General features: G+C 42.4%; 2 protein-coding genes across 2 annotated transcripts in view; both read left to right on the top strand.

The window, feature by feature from the left end:
* The first annotated feature begins 5,088 nt into the window (after positions 1-5,088).
* LOC143285291 (uncharacterized) lies at positions 5,089-10,535 on the top strand. The gene is made up of 4 exons (XM_076592553.1): positions 5,089-5,209; positions 7,360-7,591; positions 9,781-9,866; positions 10,464-10,535. Exons 2-4 carry the CDS (start codon positions 7,423-7,425, stop codon positions 10,533-10,535), a joined length of 327 nt encoding a protein of 108 aa, XP_076448668.1. The 5' UTR covers positions 5,089-5,209; positions 7,360-7,422.
* A 3,931-nt stretch (positions 10,536-14,466) lies between these two features.
* The window catches only part of LOC143284819 (leucine-rich repeat serine/threonine-protein kinase 2-like), a 100,217-nt gene continuing 88,094 nt past the window's right edge, over positions 14,467-26,589 (top strand). Inside the window, exons 1-11 of the mRNA XM_076591869.1 lie at positions 14,467-14,546; positions 15,134-15,213; positions 16,155-16,243; positions 17,218-17,355; positions 18,760-18,888; positions 20,375-20,503; positions 20,848-20,970; positions 21,752-21,876; positions 23,736-23,821; positions 24,637-24,743; positions 25,983-26,112. Coding sequence (XP_076447984.1) covers positions 14,484-14,546; positions 15,134-15,213; positions 16,155-16,243; positions 17,218-17,355; positions 18,760-18,888; positions 20,375-20,503; positions 20,848-20,970; positions 21,752-21,876; positions 23,736-23,821; positions 24,637-24,743; positions 25,983-26,112 — 1,199 coding nt within the window. The 5' untranslated portion in view covers positions 14,467-14,483. The remainder of the gene's footprint in view (positions 14,547-15,133; positions 15,214-16,154; positions 16,244-17,217; positions 17,356-18,759; positions 18,889-20,374; positions 20,504-20,847; positions 20,971-21,751; positions 21,877-23,735; positions 23,822-24,636; positions 24,744-25,982; positions 26,113-26,589) is intronic.

The raw sequence follows: 26,589 nt of genomic DNA, 5'->3' as shown, positions 1-26,589 counted from the left end.
CAGCTGTGTATCATGGTACGTGCTGTGTGCACATGCTACCTGTAGAAGGTCATGAACCCAGTATCAATAAAAACTGAAAATGGAGGTCTTTCACATCCTTGAATTATGTTGACTGTGCATAGCTGTCATTGTGGATCAATCATGCCATCGTTCTCAAGAAGATTCCCTACAGACCTGCAAGATGGGTGGGTCTCACACCATGTCCACCAAACATCAGTTGTTGGTGAAATGTTCCAACTAGGGGTGGGATGGGGTGGGGATGGGGGGGAGTCACCTGTGAATAAGTGTGGTGAATATGTTGGGGTTTTTTTGTTTTGTTTTGTTTTTTGTTTTTTTGAGCTGTTAACTGCATGCACCAGTAACTGTTTGGAAGAATGCAAGAAGAAAGATCTCTGTGTTGATTTAATACAAATCCTTAGTGAAAAAAACACAAATGGACAATTATATGGCAACTCCAGATGTGCCATTTCTAGGTACAAATTTAGATTTTGGAGTCTTAGATCAGCTGAAAAAAAAAGTCATAAAATCACACTGCTAATTTGGGTTGCAACTGCTTCATTGATTTGTTTCTGCTTTTGTTCTTTTTTTGAGGGGTGGGGGGAAGGCCACTTGGGACTGGTGATCAAAGCAGGTGTCATTTCTAACCAGTCAAACCAGGTGCGATTTTAAAGCCCTTTGGTAGACAACACTCCATGTTTATGTCAAGTATTCAGCCACACGCAAACAATAACAAAGTATAACTTACACAACCTGGCTTTTGAAGAGAATCACAACCCCAATAATGACCAGGCCAAATGATAAACAGAGTAAAACTGATATGATCGGTCTGTCTTAGATAAATTTGGGGAAAACAACAAGCAGGTAAGCTTGGACATGTGGTGCACTTAACCAGTAGTGCTAAAAGGTCAAGCAACTGAAAGTGTGAGGTAAGAAGTATACACGTTCTGATTGATAAATGACACAGGTAATGTATGCTATATCAAGATATATGTACACAAACAGTGTTGTGTTGCTTGAAGTACTTAAGTGTCTTGAAACTAATCAGTGTGTGTCAGTATTGCAGCACACTGAAAGAGGTTTGAAGAGCCAGTAAAACTTTTGAAGGATTTTCATTATATTCTGCATATTATATGTATAATACATTGTTCAGGGATTTGGTGTCTGTTGATAGAAAACTGTCAGTATTTTTAAAATTTTTATTACATCATGATCATGATGACAAAAACACAAGTAGTCCAACGATATTTATGATGTATGTATTTATATATTATTATTTTTTATGTGTGTGCACAGATTATTTATAAAAAAAAAAATACACGGACAGACACGTATGTTATTTGGGAAGGTAGGTTGATTGTGATGTGACTGTACACACATGTTATGAAACTGTACTTGGAAGTTAAAGTTTAATTTCATGACCACTTTGAACAGTCCACAATGTAAACCACTTGTGGCAATAACATTTTCGGAATGTGGATGTTAACACTGTCATTATTTTGATTGGTTAGTTTTCATAAACAACAACAACAAAACAACAACAAAACAACACACACACACACACACACACACACACACACACACACAGTAACAAACAACCCCCCCCCCAAAAAAAAAACAAAAAAAAAAAAACAACAAAAAACAACAACCAACAAATATAAGAAACCCAGCACTGTGAACATTATAGTTTCCTGTTGTTCACTTTGACCTGGCCACTCATATAAAGACACTGCCAGGTCTTTTCTAATGAAGCCTTTTATTCTGATAATTTCCCAACTTTTCAGATTCAGTCTGGCAATCATTTGCAAGATTTATTTTCATGTAACATCCACCCCTGATAGTTTCTGTTTCGATACAGTTGAATTAACTGCTCAAATCCTGGCAGTTAAAATGTTTTTAATCATCACCATACTTTATATCAGTCTCAACTCAAACAGTCATTGATATCTAACTCTGCTCTTTAGGCCATTAATGTTGGAGACATTAGATATTAATCACTCTATATTGGTTGTCTCTTATGCACGTACCATTCTGCAAAATGATGCTTAAAACATTGTTCTGCCATGGTTATCTGGTCATACTTGTTTTCTGTGTGCATAGTGTAATGGTTGACCAACTTGCCAAGAACACCATGAATACAAAAGACAGACAGACAAACAAACAACAACAAAACATCTTGCATAGCAATTTGCTTGAAGATCTCAGAACCTGATGTGCAGTCTTTCCAAAAAGCTCTCTTAGTAATGAAGTTAAACAGATCTGTGGTGACAGGAATTAAACTCTCAAAACCAGGAAATAAAAATTTCAGGTTCAGCCAAATCTGAAGAAATTCCTTCTGTCTAAGGAATAGGAAAGAGGAGACTGAATGTTCTCTGCATATTGTATTGCATGAAGGCCACCTCTCTCTTACCCACTAAGATCATCTGCAATGCAGGTGAAGAAGCTCGAGCATGTGATGGACATTATTGTACAGACTGTTTATATTTCACATGATGTCAGGCATAAAGGAAACACTTTACAGTTGTCTGAAGGCCCTTGCTCATGATGATCCACCTGAGGCAACTTGTCAGTTGTGAAGGAAGCAAGCACATCATTTTGTTGAATTATTTATTTTAGATTAAGATGCACCTGGTTTTAGTTCCATCTTTTTATTTTTATTCTATTTTATCAAGTTTGTTGTGTAGTGTTCAGTTACTTTTTATTTTTTTTTTTTTATTTTTTTTATTTTTTTTATTATTTTTTTTTTTAAAGATATAGACACATTTTCAGCCCTGAGATGGTGATTGTGGTTAGCTGGCTGTTTTTGCATAACATAATCAAACAGCAATATATATACTAATATAGAATACATGGTCAGATGATGGTCAGCTTTATACTGATGTAATTGACTGAGAAGTGTTTCTGTGAATTGATAAATTACAGTACAAAGTTGCAAACGCAGTAAACAGATCTTTAGTTTATGAGGAATATGTCTGATAACACCAACAGTTGATTATTAATGCAAAACAGACATGGGCAGCAAACAGGTAATTTGACACAGACAGACAGCTGTCGACTGATAATGATAACACGTCAGAAACAGAAATATACTTTGGCCTCGATACCTAGTTTGACTGACTGATAAAGCTGAGACACATCACAGACATGCTTCTTTATTTCTGAAAAATGACAGTTGTACTATTTTTAACTAGTACTGGAACATTGCAGCTTATTTGATCATCATGTATGTGGTGATTATGGAAGTGTTGAGATAGCCTGTCCTTTGTCTTACATATGTGATTATTATAGTAAAGGGTTTTTAGAAGTTATGTGCATGCAGTACATGTGATTTGATGACATTATTATAAATGTGATTGTAAAGATTTAAATTTCTCTAAGATATATACTAGTACACTCTTCTTTCACTGGTGAGCTCAGATAGTGGGCACTTTTTCTTTTGTTGAAGTGAGTGGGTCAGTTTTTCAGTGTATAAGAAAGAAGCTTGTGGTTCACTTGCTGGTACCTGAGCCACAAGGATATAGACATAACTTTGTCTCATTGCTGTTTTAAGTTGTTGTGTAAAGTGTTAAACAGGCATGGTCAGAATGATAATTCATGGCAAAAGGAAATAGAGGTGGCATTTATGTATACAGTGATCGTTTGATTGCATTTGTAATTCTGACACTTGGGATTGAATGATGAACACACTGTTATTTGTTGGCCAGTGATACTCTGTGATTCAGCTGGGGGAAACATGGGTCTTGTGGACTTTGTTGCTCCCCACACTGACAGTTTTTGTTCAAAGGTGACATGTCATACCGTGACCGTCAGGGGGGTGGGGGGAGAGGGGTTTGGGGGGGATGGGATGGGGGTTGGGGTGGGGGGAGTGAGTGAGTGAAGGAGCGCATGCTTCAGCATAAATTTCATATTGTGAAACAGGTAGTTGTACTGATAATGAAGGAGTTGAATCCATTTGCATTAGGCTTGAGAACAAGTAGCTGAACACATCTGTTCGGATTCTGTGTGGTGACCAGTGAGAGAAGTGTATGTATGTATCCTTTCAACAAGTTGAACAACACATGTGTAGTGATTAACTTTTATGAAATGAATTGAAAGAAAATTTGACACCGTCAGGATTTGCAGATTGCTTCCTCAGATTACATCAGCATAGAAATGTAAAACATGGGTGATCTAATCTGAAACTGGATCAGATTGTGTCCTAGCCAGATGAAAAGACATCAGTGTATATATGCCTTTGGTGATTAGCAGTGAAAGGCTTTGTGTCTAGTCTGTGTCGGTTGGTGTCTTATTGTGTTGTATTTGAAAACAAATGCAGTGCGTTGCGGCAATAGAAGATGTGACTCAGGGAGTTGTTTTTAGAGGAAATATATAACTCACATGGATGATAATCAATAATGATGTGGCCAGTGAGTATCTAGTCTTCATTAGTGAAGTATCTTATTGAACATATTTTGTGACAAACTACTCATCTTTAGTTAAACTGTACACTATTATGTATGCTTTTTCCCCTATCTCAATTGCCATAATATCATTGCATGATCAGGAAATATACTAACTGAATATGTTTGCGTTGTGATAAATTATTGCTTCCAGGAAATTTAGCATTATCATAATATTGAATGATTTAGAATAATGAAATATTCTTGACAAATTTGTTATTATTGTGATTGTTGTTTTTGGGAACACACTGAAATAGTTGTTTACATATGATGATTGGTAACTAAATTACTTGTTTAACATATCTGTAATACATTGTCATTGACTTACGATTTTTCACCTTATGATTGATGTGACTGTTTCATACTGTAGTGTACTGATTTAGAAAGAATTCTGCCATTTTATTCAGTTGCTGACACAGAATTGCTGCTAATTAAATCATTTGCTTGAAACACAGAATACGAGGTGGAAATATGTTTTCTTCTTAAAATGGTTTAAGGATGTCTGGTTGAAGAATGTGCAGACATTTGATGTTATTGAAAATGAACAGATACCCATTTACCATCCCATCTCATATTTGATAAGAAAACTGCAACATGAAGCAACGTTGTATACACATGCATGTACATACATATTTTTCTCCCTTTTTTTTTTCAGGTGCAGTTTGACCTTTCACTACCAGTGATGGAAAATTACTGAATGTTTATTGCCTTCCTACCTCATCCATTGTATTGATGTGTTGTTACCCAGGACACTCAGCTTCTGCTGATTCAAGGTTTGTCAACACACTTCCACAGTTTTCTGTTGTTGACTCACTTGTGTAAGTCTATGTTTTAACCCGGTGTTCGGTTGTCTGTGCGTGTGTGTGTGTGTGTGTCTGTGTGTCCGTGGTAAACTTTAACATTGACATTTTCTCTGCAAATACTTTGTCAGTTGACACCAAATTAGGCATAAAAATAGGAAAAATTCAGTTCTTTCCAGTCATCTTGTTTAAAACAATATTGCAGCTCTGGGATGGGCACAAAAAAAATATAAAAAAAGAAGCCAAATTATATGCAAACTGCATTTACTGTTATATTTATATTTTTTGTATTCTCTAAACTTGGCACTTTGATCTGATATTCTGACACAACAACAAGAGTAATCACTTTTATCATTTTTTGTTCAAACAGGAACTTCTTTTGCTAAGCATGGAAGTTATATTTATTTTGCAAACGTTTTGGTGCAGAGGGTAGAAAAGGGAAATTAATCTGTAATTAATGCTAGGGGACTTAATTTGCTTTAAACTGATCTTTCTCATTTTAAACATTACATTTTGAAATTATACTCAATACATAAAAACCTTGTGTGTTTTACTCTCGGTGCACAAGGCTTTCACTAAAATCATTCGCCCAAAAATTCGGAAAATACTAAAATCAATAGGACAAGTGGACTTAATAGATCTATTGGCAGAGCCCTGAAGGTCATGGGCAAAAATCAACTGCGTACACATATTTGTACATATCCAAAGCGCGTGCTCATATTCTTCGTGAACGTGAACGAAGCCTTTTTGTTTCAAGTTGTTGAACTGCCCGTTCAATCCTATATTCAATTGACAATACACGATAACATGTGATGGAAAGTTGGAGGAGACCGTTAAATATTTATTCAGAGAAAGATTTGTGAACGCCTCAGTACTTAATGGATCATGCCCCAAACTGCCATAAAAATATCCACAGAATCAGTCGGAATTCACAGTTAAAAATTGTAAACCATGCGAGTTAATACTGTTGAATAATTCATGAAACGAAAAAATTTCCAGTCTTGACTTTTCTCAAAATGAAGTCCTTTTCACTTCATACGACGTTTAGAAGTACTTATACTTGGCTCTACATGTTATTAGTTTAACAAAATACTCAATGTTCATATCAACTTTAAAACTATAAAACTAGAATGAACATAAAAGAGAAACTGAATCAACCGTGTCATACTACATTCCCGGCGGGTGTAACTAAACTTGTACATCTGTCTAGATCTAGAGAAAACAGCTAAATGTTGCAGTGTGATTGCGGGGATAGCCACATCTCCTTTACCGCGGACTTAAAAAGATTTTTTTTATTGCCCTTAAAGATTTTTTGAATGCCCAAGATGCACCAGAATAATATGATTTAAACAGCGTTCTCACTGCGAATACCACAATCGATTTATCGCCCTTTAAAAAATATGTTCAAATATTAAATTTTAGAACGTCAGTTAAGGAGCCACGATAGTGTAATGGGTAAGACCGTTTCTTCTCACCCGAACATGCGGGGTTCGAATCTGGTTAGGACTTTTCTCTTCTTTTTTTTTTTTTTTTTTTTTTTTTTAACCCGAAGCTTTATAATAACAAATACAGAACACAGTTTAATGATTAGATTTTTTTTTTTAAAGTGTATCACAAGTGAGTCTTGAAGGCCTTGCCTCTCTTGTTTTGGTTTGGTATTTGGCTTGGACTGACACCTTTAGAGAGCCCGAGGACAAGGTGATACCTCATCTGTTTTCGCTTTTCCAACATGTATGGAGGTGGTAACACTCATAGTAAATTACAAAACAAAATAGTTATAAACAAAACACTAAAGAAACTTTGAAAGCAAACAACTGTACCAATTACTCATTATGATCATATACAGAACAAAAGCTGCGGGGTGGGAGGCGCATATATATATCTGTATCTATATATATATGTGTGTAACCTATTTTGAGCAAAGTCTGACCAAACTACTGGGTAGCAGCGAAAATTCAGATTCTTTTATTTTATTTTACTTTTGTTTAACAAAATGTAATGTTTTATTCTTAAATGATATCTATCTATCTATCTGTCTATCTATCTATGTATCTCTCTCTCACACACGCACACACATTGAACAACACAGAACAACCTAACCCAGATACCTCGCTGACCCACAGAGGGCAGGAAGGCCAGGTGGCAGTGGTGGGTTGGGGGGTGAGGGTTCAGTCCTCACTCGGAGGATGGAGACGGAGCAGGCGGACAGCGGCCGGTGGTCCCCGAAGCCAGGTGACTCAAGCCAGATGATGGAGGCGCGGGAAGTGGAGCACCTGCTGCGCACCCTGCACCAGTCCTGGGAGCACGACGAGCTGCACCGGGTGCTGTGCCGCGTGCAGGAACTCTTCCCTGTCTGTGAGGGTGGTTTTATTTATTTATTTTTTTTTTTTTTTTTATCATATCTTAACATTTAACGAAACTTTTTTTTTAAACATTTTTTTATTCCATTTTAATAGGACAACATTTTACAACAACAACTTAAAGGACATAAAAATTATTTTTAAAAAAACACACACACAAAAAACAACAACAACAAAAACCATGGATAAACAGGTTAATAGGCAGAAACAGCCAAGCAGCTAAACATGGGTTGATTGTTATCATGGAGTGTTGTCATTCATTTCTTAAGATCTTATACAAACTGTTAGGGAATACAAACTGTCAAGGACCTTGAAGTATGTTCACAGTCAGTAAACATCACACTCATTTCTTACGAATATCAAACAAACAAAAATGCAAATATGGGTGGTTAATTTTCATTGATAATGGACAGGGGACTAATCATTTGTAATCAATAATTTTTAAGGCACAGTTAACAAAACTTTATTTATTGAAAAGAAGATAGTAATGGCTTAGAGAAAGGATGCCTATCCCACCCAAATTCTTCCTGAACCCTGATGTTCCCACTAATCAGTGAGCTAATCACAATCTTTTTTTTTCTGTCTTTTTTTTGTATTAGCATTGAAGGGTGTATGCAGTCAACCAGTCAGTGTGGGATTTTTTTTTTTTTTTTTTTTCGTTTTCAAAACTATTTTTATTAATTCATTTCTTTTTTTTTTTTTTTTTTTATTCTTTACAATGTACAAGACTTAATACTAAACAATGCAGATACAATACATCAGGTTAAAGTAATGCATAAATAAAAATGAGAAAAAGATTTGAAATAAGACATTGTACATATATAGAAGGATATAGGATGTACATATCGCATATTCTGCACTCTTTCCTTCATTATTATAAACTGCTCAAACGACAGCCCAGTCTGTGAGTTGGCCTCAGGCTGGGTTTATGTGAAGGTGAGGCATCTGATCTCTTTTTATTTCTTTTTTTTTGACAGTAGGTGTGGTGTTGCATATATGGATTAGACCACATGCTTTGACATCTTGAAACTGAAGCTCGGCTGTGAGATTGGCAGTGTGGGCAGCGCCTGGTAATTGACTGCCCTGTCGTCAACCAGAATAATGGAGTTAGCTGAAAGACACTTGCAAGTGAGATGGTTCTGATCACTGAAGCAGACTCCAGGAGAAAGAATAATTCCCTGTCTTTTTTTTTTTTTTTTTTCCTGTTTCTGGGCTTCAACTCCTGGGTTCACCCATATCTACAAATGGACTTTTATACATATGGCCATTTTTTACCCCACTTTTCAGGCAGCTGTATTCCTTTTCCAGGGGGCTTGAATGCTGTGAATGTTCATGTTTTCCATAACCCACCAAACGCTGACATGAATCAACTGTTCCTATATACATCGAGTAATGTGTTCATGTGGAGTGATGGCCTAGAGGTAACGCATCCGCCTAGGAAGCGTGAGAATCTGAGCGCGCTGGTTCGAATCATGGATCAGTCGCCAATATTTTCTCCCCCGCCACTAGACCTTGAGTGGTGGTCTGGACGCTAGTCATTCGGATGAGACCATAAACAGAGGTCCCGTGTGCAGCATGCACTTAGCGCACGTAAAAGAACCCATGGCAACAAAAGGGTTGTTCCCTGCAAAATTCTGTAGAAAAATCCACTTTGATAGGAAAAACAAATAAAACCGCTCACAGGAAAACCCCCGCCCCCCTCCCCCCCAAAAAAAGGGTGGTGCTGTAGTGTAGCGACGGGCTCTCCTTGGGGAGAGCAGCCCGAATTTCACACAGAGAAAACTGTTGTGATAAAAGAAATACAAATACAAATACAAATTTGATGTTTTGCATATGTACACACACAAAGGGGGTTCAGGTACTATCGGTCTGCACATATGTTAACCTGGGAGATGGAAAAAAATGTCTGCTCTTAATCCTCAAGGCACAGCCAAGATTCAAACCCAGGACCCTTACATTGAAAGTCCAGTGAATTAACCACAAATGGTTTTCTGCCTAGTGTCAGTGTCTTCTTCGTTCATGGGATGCAACTCCAACGTTTACTTGTATATTACACAAGTGGGCTTTTACGTGTATGACCATTTTAACCTGGCATTGTTGGCAGTCATACACCATTTTCAGGGTTAGTGTATGATAATGACTTATCATGGTCTGATGGCGTTGTGTGTGTGTGTGTGTTTTCAGCCCCATGTCAGTTTGAGCAGAACATGGCCCATGTTGCAGTGCTGGACACTATGGAGCACCTCAGATCCTACCTGGACATTCAGCAGGTAAACCAGGAGATCACACTACTCTGTCTTGTACACCTGGTTTTTCATGAAGAGTTGAGGAATTCTTGACAATTTCATCTTTTGTTATTCTGGTGCTTGGATGTGTAGTTCTTTTTTGGATTGAAATCATTTTGTTATTTTATGTTACTTTGATTTACATGCGGGACTATATATTTGTGTGTGTGTGTGTGTGTGTGTAAGCTTAGGTTTTAGTGAGTGTTTTACAGACAGGTTATAGAGGCCTGCGTAACTGTACATTTTCACAATAAGCTTCTTTGTTGTTGTTAAACATGATCTTATCTGGAGTGAGTATGAGTATCATGTATTCATATAAGAATGAAGTCATGACCAGAATACATGTTTGGAATCATTTTTAATGCTTCTTTGGTGAAATGCCTACTCGTCACAGTCACTTGTTGCTTGTCTTTACTTTGAACAATTATTGCTGTGAACAAATACTGGTAACTTTACAATTTTTTTATATCTGTTTATATTAGTTGCTTTTTTGTTTTACCTGTTCTTGTATTTCTATGTTAACAAAGTATAGATAGTGCAGACTGGAAGTGTGTGCCTATATGATTGACAGATGGTCTGCAGTTGCTGTCTTGTTTCATCGGGGTCAGTGAGCCCATTCTGGAGGACATGCGACAGACCAACATTGTCCAGTAAGTGTCACCACATCGCTAGGTAAAGGAACAGGGGAATATTACAGTGCAGGAATTCATGTTGATCTGCATTTGTCGTTTGCAAACAGGGTTTAATATGTGTATGATCGTTAATTTATCTGTCTTGTAAACAGCAATGCTACTTTTTCAGAGGTGTGTGTGGTGGGCGTTTTCTGATTTCACGTAACCTCAAGTTCTGACGTGATCAGGGCCTTGGTGAGATGTCGCATAGTGTTGAAACAGATCGGCATTTGCAGTCTGACATCTTGGCATGATGAAAAGCAAATTCACCGCAAACACCAGTGTCGAGTGGGATTAGACCGGCTCATATAAGTCCGCACTTCCACTTGGCTCTGGCCAAATGACCGTTGGTCATGGTGTGCTTGATGCGGTTAGTAGGATTCTGGCATGATCTTGTCTCTTCCAAGATCTTCACACCCATCCCTACCTCCCTCCTGATAGGCTTCATCATTAGTTTGTGGGTTCACTTTCAGGCTTTGTAGAATGAATGTTGCAGCATTAAATTTGGGTGTTTGGTTCACCATGATAGTAACTGTAGATCTTAGCCTACTGGCACAACTGAGAATTCTTTCCATGAGTACCTCGTGCGCATATGAAGTATTACATTATATGCACTATGATAATAAAACGTATTGCTATGTGTGTGGTTCGTGTGTTGTGCGGTGTGTCCAGTGTTGTGTGTGTGTGACAGGATGAGAGAAAGAGACAGAGATGCTTATGTAACTTCTTGATGAGAAAAGTGTATGTCTTTTCAAAGACACATGGTTTGAGGGTAACAGTCATAGATGCTTCAGAAGATGTTTAGAATCTGGGAATAAGGAATCCATTGCATAGATTGTTTTTTGGGGTTTTTTCAGTCTGATAAGATTGTGGAGGACAACACTTCAACATTCATAAATGGCATGGCATAAAATCCTGGCCAATTATCGTCCAGTTGTGACATTGCATCCTGGACTTGCCTTATGTCAATCTTGCACTTTCTTGAAATCGAAAAAAACATGGCAACCTTTTCTTTGACATGAAAAACATGCCCTTTCTATTGAATCTGAAAAAAACAGAGTGCTTTTTTGAATTTTGTGAACTTTGGTTCTCAGTGATATGTGTCATTAGTCACAGACGCGTTCCTCCAAAGCTGCTTGATTTCATCACAGTTTTCATCAAACCAGTCTTTGTGCTTTCTGGTCATGGGTCCCAGGGTCTCTGAAGCTGTACTATAGATCAGCTCACGCAGGGTCCTCCAGTCAGACTCCACATTCTGGTTGTCCAGAGAGGCGGATTCCAGACGATCTTCCAGCAGCTCCACAAAGGACTGTTTGATGGTGATGCTTTTCAGCTTAGCGATGTTGAGCCGTTTTGGAGCCTTCTGGCCTTGGGGGCGTCTCTTGGGTTGGATTCGAATATTCAACTTCGAGACTACAAGACGATGGTCTGTCCAACACTCGGCGCCGCACATGGTCTTTGTTACACGTACATCTTGCCTATCCCTTTTCCTGACGATGACATAATCGATGAGATGCCAATGCTTTGAGCGAGGGTGCATCCATGACGTCCTGTTACGGGTGGGGAGGCAGAAAACTGTGTTGGTTATCAGCAGTTCGTGCTCTGCACAGGTCTGAAGCAAAAGCAATCCATTTGGGTTGCAGTGGCCCACACCGTGCTTTCCAATCACTCCATCCCAGGAGATGTAGTCAGAGCCAACTCTAGCATTGAAGTCCCCAAGAATGATGAGCTTGTCTGCTTTAGGGATGGCAGCAATGACAGAGTGAAGGTCCTCGTAGAACTTCGCCTTCACTTCATCCGGGTTGGTCATGGTTGGGGCGTAGGCACTGACAATGGTGAGGTGCTTCTGGCCAGATGCCAGTGGGAGTTTCATGGTCATAAGCCTATCGTTGACTCCCTTTGGGATTCCAGCTAGCTTGCTGACAAGTGCTGTTTTTACTGCAAAACCAACGCCAGCCTCACGTCGCTCTTCGCTTCCTCGTCCACTCCAGAAGAAGGTGTAACCAGATCCCCGTTCACAGAGCTCGCCTTCGCCTGCAAGCCGAGTCTCACTCAAGGCTGCGATGTCGATGTTGTATCTGGCGAGTTCGGATGCAACTAGTGCTGTTCTCCTTTGGGGTCTGTCCGCATTATCTCTGTCCAGGAGAGTCCTTATGTTCCAAGCACCAATGGTGAGAGGAACGATCCTTGTTTTTTTCTTTTCTTTCTCTTTGTTTCGACCGCTGATGTAGGGTCCCCGCCAGCCGCGGTATGCTGGCCAGGGTGATATGGAGCAGGCAATTTTTAGGGCACCTTTTCTAGCCCCTTCCTCATGCCAGGGAGGTGAGCAGTGCATTCCTAAAGAGGGCTGCTCAGACGCTCAGACGGCTGCCGAGCTCCATCGCTGCTCCTGTCGACGAAGAACGACCCTATGGCCTGAGCCGCCTGCGTGCAGGTCTGCGGCTGCGACTGCCAGTGTACCCACACCTGTCGTTTCGTCGCTCGCCTGTCGCCACAGGACTTGGGGGTGATGAAATGAAGGATGAAAGGTCATTTTGGATGACTGATGACTTGCGCGATGAGTTTGTTTAAAGTGAAGAGGAGTTGCGCAACGTCAACCTCACTCTCTCGTCCGGGTCCACCAATTTCCAGTGGCAAGACTAAGTCGAGACGACTGGAGGATGAGCACGGATGCAGTGGATGACCAAGATATCCTTTCGGTGTCTCATCTTGCTCTCTGCACTCCACAGTGCGTTGCTGTAATCGCCTTCCTCTCCGTTGAACCGATAGGTTTCTTCCGCAGATTCTGCCGGATCCAGACTTCGCATACATGGGTAGACACACCCCGGAGGCCAACTGCGTGTGGCATGCACACAGCACAGTGGAGCTAGATGGCCGTCGGTGGCTCTCCCGAGCCGACGCCCTTTTATGGATCTCCATAAGGGTGTCTAGCCACCCGCCTCACCAGTCCCAGAAGGGAGCGGTGGAAGTGCCGGTTTAGTCGTCGGCAACCCGACCCTGAACAGGTTGTACTGGATTACAGGTTACCAGTAGCAGATCTAATGACCTGACCTGACCTGTTTTCCATAACCCACCAAACGCTGACATGAATCAACTGTTCCTATATACATCGAGTAATGTGTTCATGTGGAGTGATGGCCTAGAGGTAACGCATCCGCCTAGGAAGCGTGAGAATCTGAGCGCGCTGGTTCGAATCATGGATCAGTCGCCAATATTTTCTCCCCCGCCACTAGACCTTGAGTGGTGGTCTGGACACTAGTCATTCGGATGAGACCATAAACAGAGGTCCCGTGTGCAGCATGCACTTAGCGCACGTAAAAGAACCCATGGCAACAAAAGGGTTGTTGCCTGCAAAATTCTGTAGAAAAATCCACTTTGATAGGAAAAACAAATAAAACCGCTCGCAGGAAAACCCCCGCCCCCCTCCCCCCCCCAAAAAGGGTGGTGCTGTAGTGTAGCGACGGGCTCTCCTTGGGGAGAGCAGCCTGAATTTCACACAGAGAAAACTGTTGTGATAAAAGAAATACAAATACAAATACAAATTTGATGTTTTGCATATGTACACACACAAAGGGGGTTCAGGTACTATCGGTCTGCACATATGTTAACCTGGGAGATGGAAAAAAATGTCTGCTCTTAATCCTCAAGGCACAGCCAAGATTCAAACCCAGGACCCTTACATTGAAAGTCCAGTGAATTAACCACAAATGGTTTTCTGCCTAGTGTCAGTGTCTTCTTCGTTCATGGGATGCAACTCCAACGTTTACTTGTATATTACACAAGTGGGCTTTTACGTGTATGACCATTTTAACCTGGCATTGTTGGCAGTCATACACCATTTTCAGGGTTAGTGTATGATAATGACTTATCATGGTCTGATGGCGTTGTGTGTGTGTGTGTGTTTTCAGCCCCATGTCAGTTTGAGCAGAACATGGCCCATGTTGCAGTGCTGGACACTATGGAGCACCTCAGATCCTACCTGGACATTCAGCAGGTAAACCAGGAGATCACACTACTCTGTCTTGTACACCTGGTTTTTCATGAAGAGTTGAGGAATTCTTGACAATTTCATCTTTTGTTATTCTGGTGCTTGGATGTGTAGTTCTTTTTTGGATTGAAATCATTTTGTTATTTTATGTTACTTTGATTTACATGCGGGACTATATATTTGTGTGTGTGTGTGTGTGTGTGTAAGCTTAGGTTTTAGTGAGTGTTTTACAGACAGGTTATAGAGGCCTGCGTAACTGTACATTTTCACAATAAGCTTCTTTGTTGTTGTTAAACATGATCTTATCTGGAGTGAGTATGAGTATCATGTATTCATATAAGAATGAAGTCATGACCAGAATACATGTTTGGAATCATTTTTAATGCTTCTTTGGTGAAATGCCTACTCGTCACAGTCACTTGTTGCTTGTCTTTACTTTGAACAATTATTGCTGTGAACAAATACTGGTAACTTTACAATTTTTTTTATATCTGTTTATATTAGTTGCTTTTTTGTTTTACCTGTTCTTGTATTTCTATGTTAACAAAGTATAGATAGTGCAGACTGGAAGTGTGTGCCTATATGATTGACAGATGGGTCTGCAGTTGCTGTCTTGTTTCATCGGGGTCAGTGAGCCCATTCTGGAGGACATGCGACAGACCAACATTGTCCAGTAAGTGTCACCACATCGCTAGGTAAAGGAACAGGGGAATATTACAGTGCAGGAATTCATGTTGATCTGCATTTGTCGTTTGCAAACAGGGTTTATATGTGTATGATCGTTAATTTATTCTGTCTTGTAAACAGCCATGCTACTTTTTCAGAGGTGTGTGTGGTGGGCGTTTTCTTGTTTCAGTAACCTACCAAGTTCTGACTTAGATCATGGGATCTTTGGCGTGCATATTTGATGTTCTGCATATGTGTTCACAAAAACAGGATTCGGTCACTAGCAGGTCTGCACATCTGTTGGCATAGGATGAAAAAGAAAAACTTCACCCCTAACACACCAGGTGCTACGAGTGGGATTAGAACCCAGGACCATCAGATTGAAAGTCCGTCACTTTAACCACTTGGCTCTTGGTCCCATCTCGGTGTTTATTATTTCATTTCATTCCTGGTTCTGTGGATTTTTGCATTGATGTTGATCTTCTTCCAACTCTTCCCACCCCCTCCCTCCCTACCTCACCTTCCCTGAAGGCTTCCATATGTAGTTTGTGGGATTGTATGTGTCAGTGCTTTGTAGAATGGTTGGTTGCAGCACTTAAGATTTTGTGGTGTTGGTTCACCTTGATACTAGTAGACTGTAGATCTGTAGGCCTACTGGCCAACTGAGAATTATTTTCAGAGTACACTGTGCGCATATATATATATATATATGTGTGTGTGTGTGTGTGTGTGTGTGTGTGTGTGTGTGACAGAGAGAGAGAGAAAGAGACAGAGAGAATTGCTTAGGTAAACTTCCTGTGAATAAAAAATAGTGTATGTCTTTTCAAAAGAGACACAGTGGGTTTGGAGGGGTTAACAGTCATTATGATGGCTTCAGAAAGACTTTTAGAAATCTGTGACATTGAGGAATCTGTGATATTATTGGGTTTTTTTTGGGTTTTTTTTCAGGTTTCTGATAAAAATTGTGGAGGACAACACTTCAGACATTAGCATACAAATGCATGGCATGAAAATTCTGGCCAAGTTACTGGTTCCAGGTTTGTGACATTGCTTTCTTGGACTTGCCTTATGTCATGATCTTTGGCACCTTTTCTATTGAAATTGAAAAAAACATGGCACCTTTTCTATTGAAATTGAAAAAAACAGAGTGTTGTTTCTGTAATTATTGAATTCTTTTGTATCCATATCATTAATGTTCATTTAGTTCCACCCCACCTCCCCTGCCCCCCCAACCCCTCCTGCCCCCACCCCTCTGAATATCTCTTCCTCTGTCTTTGTTTAATCATTTTCTTTCATTTTTGTCGTGTCTCTCTTCTTTATCTTTCATTCTTGGGGATGTGCATGCCTCAACCCATCTCCTATGAACATGTACACTGTGCGTGCACACGCACAAGCATACGTGCGCACACACTGTCTCTCTCTCTCTCACTCACCCTCTCTCTCTTTCTCTCACTCTGTTTCTTTTACTCTCTGACCAATCTCTCTGATCACTCTGTGATCACTCACTCTCTCTCTTTCTCTCTTACTTCCTCCTTCCATGCATTCAATTTCTCTCTTCCACTGCACTTGACACAAAGAAAAGTCCGTGAGTACTTTCTTTTCTTTAATATTTGCAAAGAAGAAGGTTATTTTCTTTTCAAATGAAACGTTTTTACGACCAGTCAAGCACAGTTGAGCATTAAAATATATCATTGCAAAGGTTCAGTGAGCATTCCAAAAAATTTTTGTAAAGAATGTTATTTTCTTTTCAAATGAAACTTTTTACAGTCAGTTATTTGCACAGTTGAGTATTTATAATACATCATTGTAAAGGTTCAGTGAGTATTCAGTGCCTTCCCCCCCATTGTGATGTATGTCACAGCTAACGTATGATTATCTTTTCAAATGAAACTTTTTACAGTCAGTTAAGCACAGCTGAGCATTATAATACATCATTGTAAAGGTTCAGTGAGTATTCAGTGCCTCCCCCCCCTCCCCCATCCCCATCCCCTGTGTGACTCGTGTGACCCAGCCAACGTGCGGATCCACCTGACACTGAGCAACAAGCAGCAGCTGATGGGGGTCATAGCCAGGGACATGGCCACCTTCATGGACAACTGTGACCTCCTTGTCCACACCACAGTCAGCCTCGCCATCCTCCTCGGAGGGGGTGAGTCGTGGGGTCGTGGTGGTACTGTGTGTGTGAGAAAGGGGAGAGAAAGAGGTTTCAGGATGTGCGTGCGTGCGTGCAAGAAAGGGGAAAGAAAGAGGCTTGGATGTGTGTGTGTGTGTGTGTGTGTGTGTGTGTGTCTGGGTGGGTGAATAGGAGAGGGTGTGGATGTGTGTTACTGTGTGTTAGTGTGTGTGTGTGTGTGTCTGGGTGGGTGAATAGGAGTGGGTGTGGATATGTGTTTGTGTGTGTGTGTGTGTGAGTGTGCATGTATGTGTGTGTGTGTCTCTGTGGGTGAATAGGTGTGGGTGTGGATGTGTGTTACTGTGTTTGTGTATGGGTATGTCTCTGTGTGCATGACTCGTGTGTGTGTGTGTGTGTGTGTGTGTGTGTGTGTGTGTGTGTGTGTGTGTGTGTGTACATGCTTGCTTCTGTTTATCTGACTGTCTCTGCCTGTCGCTTATCACTGAAAACTCTTATCAGAACCTCTCTGTAAACAGTCTCTGTTTCCTACTTCTTCAACACAGTGTCATGCTTGCCAGCTCACTTTGCATGTGTAAAAAATGAGAGAAGAGTGGGGAGGGACTGGGGGGGGGGGGGGAGAAAGAGTGGTCATGAGTTCATGCAATTTTGCAACTTTTTCTTTCATTTAAAGCACCCTGAGCTCTTATAGAGAAAAGGCACAGTATAAATGTGCATAATTATTGTTATTAGTAATAGTTGTATGACTGTATCTACAGACATATGCAATCTTGTTTGAGTCATGTAATCCAGCACATATGCAGTCCTGATACAGGTCCATATCCTGTCATTCTTTCCTCTTCACACACACGTTTTTTTCTGGTTCGTTGCAAGTGTGGCACTAGGGGAGGGTGTGCAGCCCACTTTCGTGGCGGACTTTTCATCAAGAAGTAGGTCATATGATGACACGTGCACCCCACCACTGTAACTGGATTCTCTGAGTTTGCACCGCGTTTGTTTGGACAACTTTTTGGCAGAGTTTATAAATGGATCATTTCAAATATGGAATGGCAGATATATGACGAGAAACATACTCAAAGTAAACATAGAAGACCAGAGCAAATAATGGGTGAAACGATTCATGGAGGGCGCAGATGGTGGGGCAGCAAAAAAGAAAAAAGAAAAAAAAAGGGGGGTGAAATTAGTAAACCAAATATACCATGTAAACTTGCAAAAAATTTAATAGTCACCGAAAATGTTCAAAATCCTTCCATCAAAAAAGCGATTTCCACGACAAAATTTTATTCTTTCGGTGACCTGGCAAGAAAGAAAATGAAGATGTGCATGCGTATGCAGTTCTTGCTAAAAATGACTGGGGAGTCCTGGCGAAAATCTGATGAAAGTGGGTGTGCACGCCCTGTCTGTTGTGTGTTTGTGTGACAGACACGCCCCTACAGGAGGAGTTTGTGCAGCACCATCTGGACCTGTTTCTGGACCTGCTGTGTGACCACACAGGGGACATGACTCTGGTCCTCAAGTGTTTCAGACTGCTGCATGTTCTGGCCACCACAGGTCAGTGAGGTGTTGGGGGTAGATGATGAAGATGATGATAGGGGTGATAATAGTGTCTTGTGGGTGATGGAGAAGATGGTGCAGGTGGTGGTGGTGTGTTTTGTGTTTTTGTGAATGTGCTCGTGTGTAAATGTAGGTAGGTGGGTGCGTATATTTGACTGTGTTGGTGTGTGGAAGTCTCTTTGGCGACTACTTGTGTAGAAATTCAGACACACTCATGCGTATGTGTGGTGTGTGTGTGTGTGCGTGTGTGTGTGTGTGTGTGTGTCTGTGAGTGTTTGTGTGGGCATGCCAACATGGATAACTGACCTTGTCATCCACACCAGTCTTGCCATCCTCCTCCGGGGGGGTTCGCAATGGTGGTGGTGGAGGATAAGTAGGATAAGTAGGGAGGTTTTGATGTGGGTGTGTGGGGGGGAGGTGGGGGCTGGGAGATGTGCCATCCTTCAGGGAATAGTGCAGGGGAAAAGCAGATGAGGTAGACAGCGAAAGAAGTGGACAGACATCACTACTGAGTGGACAGAGAAGAGCTAGGCCTAAACTCAGGCCCTATCCCATTACCGCCAGAAATGGAGAATGTTGGTGATAATAGTCAGCAGTGCAGCGCCCCCGTACGACCAAACCAGGTTTCGGGACCAGTGACCAGTGACAGTTACTGTTAGCTGAGCTCAGTGGAAGCTGGCAAGCTAAGCAGTGGTGCTGTGGATGCTGTGACTGTTAGTTGAGCTCAGTGGAAGCTGGCAGGCTAAGCAGTGGTGCTGTGGATGCTGTGACTGCTAGTTGAGATCAGTGGAAGCTGGCAAGCTAAGCAGTGGTGCTGTGGATGCTGTGACTGTTAGTTGAGCTCAGTGGAAGCTGGCAGGCTAAGCGGTGATGCTGTGGATGCTGTAACTGCTAGTTGAGATCAGTGGAAGCTGGCAAGCTAAGCAGTGGTGCTGTGGATGCTGTGACTGCTAGTTGAGATCAGTGGAAGCTGGCAAGCTAAGCAGTGGTGCTGTGGATGCTGTGACTGCTAGTTGAGATCAGTGGAAGCTGGCAAGCTAAGCAGTGGTGCTGTGGATGCTGTGACTGCTAGTTGAGATCAGTGGAAGCTGGCAAGTGAAGCGGTGGTGCTGTGGATACTGTGACTGCTAGTTGAGATCAGTGGAAGCTGGCAAGTGAAGCGGTGGTGCTGTGGATGCTGTGACTGCTAGTTGAGATCAGTGGAAGCTGGCAAGTGAAGCGGTGGTGCTGTGGATGCTGTGACTGCTAGTTGAGATCAGTGGAAGCTGGCAGGCTAAGCGGTGATGCTGTGGATGCTGTGACTGCTAGTTGAGATCAGTGGAAGCTGGCAAGTGAAGCGGTGGTGCTCTGGATGCTATGAGTGTTAGTTGAGATCAGTGGAAGCTGGCAAGCTAAGCTGTGGTGCTCTGGATGCTATGAGTGTTAGCTGAGATCAGTGGAAGCTGGCAGGCTAAGCAGTGATGCTGTGGATGCTGTGTTGCAGACTGTGTGCGTCCAGTGCTGGTGAACAACAGGGTGCTGTCCAGGGTGTACCACTGTCTGAAAATCTGGCAGAGTGAAGTCTCTGTGGTTGAGTCCTGTTTCATGCTGTTGTCGGCCTTGTGTCATGAAGGTAAGGAGATGTCGGTGTTCATGTCTGTGTTTGGTACTCTTTAGTGTATATATATATATATATATATATATATATATATGCATATGTCACTGTGTGCATAAATGCATGAGTTGATTATATGTGTAAAAAATCTGGTGTGATGAATTGGAATACTAATCATTGCAGTACTTGCCAGATATACACAGTTTATTGCAGTGTAATAAAATACTAGAATTTGATAGATACATTAGGTACAAAGCAGATTGGAAAAACAAAAACAAAAATTAGGTGTGCAGACCGTCTAAAGCCATTGTATCGTGTATGATGAAGGTGTGTGAGGGTGAAAGGTGTGGGGGTGTGTGCAGGTGAGGTGGCGGATGAACTGGTGCAGAAGAACGTGATCATGGGCAATCTGGTGCCAGAGATGATGTCCAAGGCTGACAGCGCTGAGCTGCAGCTGCACGGTCTGACCATCTTCACACTGACTGGTACTTCTTTCCCTTCTCCTCACCACTCTCTTATTTATTTATCTATCTATTATTTCTTTTTTTCTTTTTTTTTTTCTATATCGATTAAGCATCTCAAAAGCGGTTAGTCAAACACAAGCCATACAAGAACACCCATGCACCCCCCCCCACCCCCCCCACTTTTGATTAAGCATTTCAAAAGCGGTTAGTCAAACACAAGCCGTACAAGAACACCCATGCATCCACTCCCCACCCCCACCCCCACATGCACACACATACACTCACACAGTCACAGACTCACTCACTCACTTATGTTAGTGTTGTTGATAGTGTTAACAGTACACTAAAAGATTTCCAACCATGACCCACTGGTACAGACTCCAGCAGGGGTCTGATTCTTGTCCTGTGCAAACTACTGGTCTGTCCAAGTGGAGATACTGAAAGTAGTTGCAGCTAGTAGCCTCCCTTAGTATATTATTACCTCCCTTCTGTTTAAAATGAAGAAATGTATTATCATTAATACTCATCTCTCATGGAATAAAAATTTATTCTTGTTCTTGTTCACTGACACATGAGGTAGAAACAGATGTGTACCCAGGAAACATTGTGGTCCTTTCAGCGGTGTATCAGTATCAGTAGCTCAAGGAGGCGTGACTGCGTTCGGACAAATCCATATACGCTACACCACATCTGCCAAGCAGATGCCTGACCAGCAGCGTAACCCAGCGCGCTTAGTCAGGTCTTGAGAAAAAAAAATTAAAAGAAAAAAAGATAAATACATAAAAAAAATTGCGCCTTTCAGCGGAGAAGGTGCTGCAGTCACAAGAGGACATGTCCAACTCCAGCAGTGAGCAGGATTATGGGTGCCAGTGGCTCAAGGTCATCTACCTGGCCATGGCGCGCCAGATGGCTCGTGAGGATATCCAGGTCAGTTCTGTGCTGGTAGGGGGTGGGGGGAGAAGGGGGGGGGCGCAGTTTTCCCCATGGTGATTTATCGGGCTTTGTTCACGCATTGCAATTTAAGGCATGCACTACCCCCGAAAATGGAGCATGGCTGCCTATTTGGCAGGGTAAAAACGGTTGTACACGTAAAAGCACACTCATGTACATACAAGTGAACGTGGGAGTTGCAGCCCACGAACGAAGAAGAAGAAAAGGATGGTATGCACTACACTACAGCAATACTATAAGTATGCCTTGCCTTGCCTTGCCTTGCCTTGGTCCCTTAGCTCCCTGGGGAACTGTCAGGGCACGGCGATGCTGACTCGTGCACTAGCCTACTTCATCTTGGACGATCATGTGATTGATTGTGTCACTATTGGTATGCGCACGAAATAAGCTTCCAAGCAGGAACATAGATGACCTTAGGCCACCCAGTTTGAAGCTGCAGTATCTTTACAGCCACATTGGCAGCATTTTTGCATGCCATAGGACTGCATTGTTTTTATTGATTTTCTTTGTTACATGTTGTTTTTTTTTTTAGATTAGTGAGTTAACAGGGATCAGTATGCTGCACCATTCATGGAATACCAGTTACACTCATATTATCAGTGTTTTCAGTATTACTGTCGTATGTAGTAAAGGGGAAACATTACATCCATTTTCTTCATTCTTCTGTTTTGATCATTCTTCTTCTTCTTCTTTGCGTTCGACAGCTACGCAGTCAGGGTCAAAGTCCGAGGGATGCCACAAACTCGGACGTCTGGTGAAGATCGGCTGCCGTCCCCCAGAGCTTGGTGTTGAGGTCAGCACCCCCAGGCCAGGACTGCTGCTGCATCTTCTCATACAGGGGGCAGTCTTGGAGAATATGGGATGGGGTCTGGTCAGCCTGGCCGCAATCACATAGGGATGTGGCTGCCACTCCAATCCTCTTCAGGTGTGCTCGGAGGCCGCAGTGTCCTGTGCGAAGGCGGTAGATGGTAGTCTGGTGTCTTCTCTCCAGTGTCCTGATGGGATCTTGGTGTGCCTGGTAGCCTCCGTTCAGGGTGACCCAGCCTCTTCGGAATCTGCTGCGGAGGAGAGTTTTTGCTTCCTCATATGTGGCAGGAATGGTTGGCTGTGTGAGCTGGCTTCCTTCCTTAGCGAGGTGGTCTGCACGCTCGTTGCCTGGGAGGCCTACATGTGCAGGCACCCACTGGAGGGTCGTTGGGGCTGTTTGGGTAAGGGTTGTGAGGGAGGCCTTAAGGGACTGGATCAGTGGACCAGGATCAGGGGAGTCAAGGGCCTGGAGTGTGGACATGGAGTCAGTGAAGATGGAGATGCTGCCAAGGGGCTTTCCACAGGAGGAGAGGAATTCTGCTGCTGTTTTGATGGCCAGGACTTCAGCTCTGAAATTGGAACAGAGCTTTCCTCCAGGGAGTGCGATGCTGCTGTGCTCTCCATCGGGAAATCTGACGTAGACACCACTGCCTCCGTTGTGTGTAGCTTCCTCCGCTGATCCGTCTGTGTATACATGGGTCCAGGAGCTGGCTGGGTAGGACTCCTCTATCATGGCCAGTCAGGATCTTGAGAGTAGCTGGTTGCTGGTCTTTGGTGGTGATGCCAGGAACTCTGAGGCTGATGGTGGCCTCTATCTCTTGGTCAAGCCTCCAGTCAGGCAAGGCAAGGTCAGTGCAAGACTCCCCTTTTGCCGCCAGAACATCGCTGTGCTGTTTTGATCATTGAAAGTTATGAGACATGCCTGGGAGTGACTAAGCGAACTCTTATATTATAGTTCATTTGTTTTAATTTAAGATTTTAACAGGTGTTTTACTGAGTGTACTGACACACTGATACGATGTGTGCAGGAGCAGGCATGTAGAGCGCTGACCAAACTGCTGGAATGTAAACCTGATGTCTACGTCTGGATAGGAGAAAGCACTGAAAGGAAACAGTGAGTCTTTTCTGTATATGTTTGTGTGTGTGCGTGTGCGTGCGTGCGTGTGTGCGTGTGTGTGTGTGTGAGTGTGTGTGTGTGTGTGTGTGTGTGTGTGTGTGTGTGTGTGTGTGTGGTTTGATGTGGTGTGGTGTGGTGGGGTGTTGTGTTGTGAGGGAGAGAGAGAAGGAGAAAGTGATTGTGTCAGGACTAATCAAGTATTGTGTTGTGTTGAGAGAGAGAGACAGAAAGAGAGAGAGAGTGAGTGATTGTGTCAGGACTAATCAAGTATTGCGTTGTGTTGAGAGAGAGAGACAGAAAGAGAGAGAGAGAGAGAGTGATTGTGTCAGGACTAATCAAATACAACCAAAAAAGCCAGGAAATGATACTTTTTCTGGGTCTCCTATAGATCTCCAGACTGTTCCCACCCTCACCCTCCACCCCAAACCCCCACCCCTCAAAATGTCATGTTTTAGTCGTTAAAATATCCACTTGAAGAAAACGTATGAAGTTACCTTCATCAAAGTGATATTCATATACTGACAGCTACTTTTTGTTTATCAGAGTACAGAAGCATCAAAATTGGTTTAAATTGAGAATGAGTAAGATACCCAAATAACAGTTTTGGAACAAGAATTGTAATATTTGAACATGTAGAGGTTCAGGGACTTTGTGGAGCAATTTTTGTTGTAAAAAACAAAAACAAGTTCATCACATTGTTATGTCAAATCTCATGTGCCATGAATGTGTCAAATGGAAATATGCTAAAGTTAATGAGAACAATAAAAAAAACAAAAAAACAAAAGAAAGTTCAACATGGTGTTGTGTTTCAGAGACCCTATCCACACGCTGTGTCTTGGGGCGGTACTGATGTACGAGTACAACCCTGACTTGTTCAGCGCTGCAGCGGGGGCCATCTTCTACCTCACTGCTGACAATGGTGGGTACCACCATTCTTTGTACACACAGAATCAGAATCAGAATCAAATGTCAGTTTAACCCAAAAAAGGTTTATAAAACACCCATGCAAAGTTACATGTGCCACACACTTCTTCTTCTTCTTCCGCGTTCCCTGGCCACGCTAGATTTTCAGTCCGGTCAGGAGGGTGAAGTCAGCGGTCCACCGCAGGGACCCTGCCGGTCCCCACAGTTTCTCCTGGAGTTCCACCGGGCTGACCCATGCCTGACGTCTCAGAGCGTCGAAGGTGGGGCAGGACTGCAGGATATGGGAGGGGGTCTGCTGGCCTGTGCCACAAGGACACTGGTCAGTATGTGATATCTTCAGATGGTAGAGATGGGAGAGGAGCTGACAGCGTTCTGTTCGCAGTCTGAAGATTGTGACCTGTGCCGCTCTGTCTAGCTCATGGATGCCATCTTTTTTTGTCTTCCGGCCCGATGTCCAGATGTCGGCGCCATGCTTTCCGGAAGCTGTCTCTCAGCATTGTCTTTGCCTCACTGTAGGACACTGGTTGGGCTGGCTCCTCTATCACACACAAAAAGCCAGTGTTTCTGTCTGTCTGACATGATGATTGGTCAGTGTCACAGAGCCTGACAACTTCTCATTGTGTCGTTATATGTAAGCATCGTGGTTATCACTGTATGTGACCTGGGTTTTGTTGTAGACACTCGAAGAAGAGTTTATGACTCCAATGTGAGGGTGCCTGAAGAAGAATTTATAACTCCAATCTTTAGTATTTGAAGAAGTGTTTGTGACTAAAATCTTTATGTGCCTGAAAAAGTGTTGGACTGTGATCTTCAGTATTTGAAGAAGAGTTTATGACTCCAGTCTGTGTGTGCTTGGAGAAGACTTTAGGCTCCAGTCTGTAGATGCCTGAAGAAGAGTTTATAACTCCAGTCTGTTGGTGTCTGATGAAGAATTAGACTCCAAACTATAAGTGCCTGAAGTTACTCTAATCCATAGGTGCCTGAAGAATTTATAACTCCAATCTATAGATGCATGAAAAAGACTTTACACTTCAGTCATTAAGTCCCTGAAGAAGAGTTTATGACTCCAATCTTGTGGTGCCTGAAGAACAGTTTATGACTCAGTCTTTATGGGTTTTTGATACTGCATCATACATCAGTTGAAAATTGTATTCCATAGGGATTTTCAGTACCATATAAACATGAGTTGTAAGTCAGTGTTCCATGTCTATCCACTGTGTGTTGTGTTGCCCAGACACACTGTGTCAGACACTGATGGAGAAGAACACCTACATTGCCATTGTGGAGGGGATGAGGCGCCATCTGACCAACACCAAGGCTGTGTGCTCTGCCTGCCGTGCCCTGCGGGGGCTGTGCATTTTCCAGTGAGTCAGTCTTCTTCTTCTCCTTCCTTCATGGACTGCAACTCCCCGTGTTCACAAGTGGGGTTTTACCTCGCTATGTAGGCAGCTATACTCCGTTTTCAGGGGTGTGCATACTGGGTATGTTCTTGTTTCCATAACCCACCAAATGCTGACATGGATTACAGGATCTCAAACGTGCGTATTTTATCTTTTGCTTGTGTATACACATGAAGGGGGTTCAGGCACAAGCAGGTCTGCATATATGTTCACCTGGGAGATCAGAAAAATCTCCACCCTTTACCCACCAGGTGCCATTACCAAAATTTGAAACCAGGAACCTCAGATTGAAAGTCCAGTGCTTTAATCGCTCAGTTTTTGTGCCCGTTGGTGAGTCAGTCAGTTACTCTGTTTTTTCTTTTTTCTTTATATTGATGATGAAGAAGAAGGAGGATGACGATGATGTTGACGACGATGCTGCAATGGAGGTCCATTTCGGTT

Source organism: Babylonia areolata, chromosome 8 (assembly GCF_041734735.1).
Source record: "Babylonia areolata isolate BAREFJ2019XMU chromosome 8, ASM4173473v1, whole genome shotgun sequence".
Classification (NCBI taxonomy): Eukaryota; Metazoa; Mollusca; class Gastropoda; order Neogastropoda; family Buccinidae; genus Babylonia; species Babylonia areolata.
This window is presented reverse-complemented; position numbering and strand designations above follow the sequence as displayed.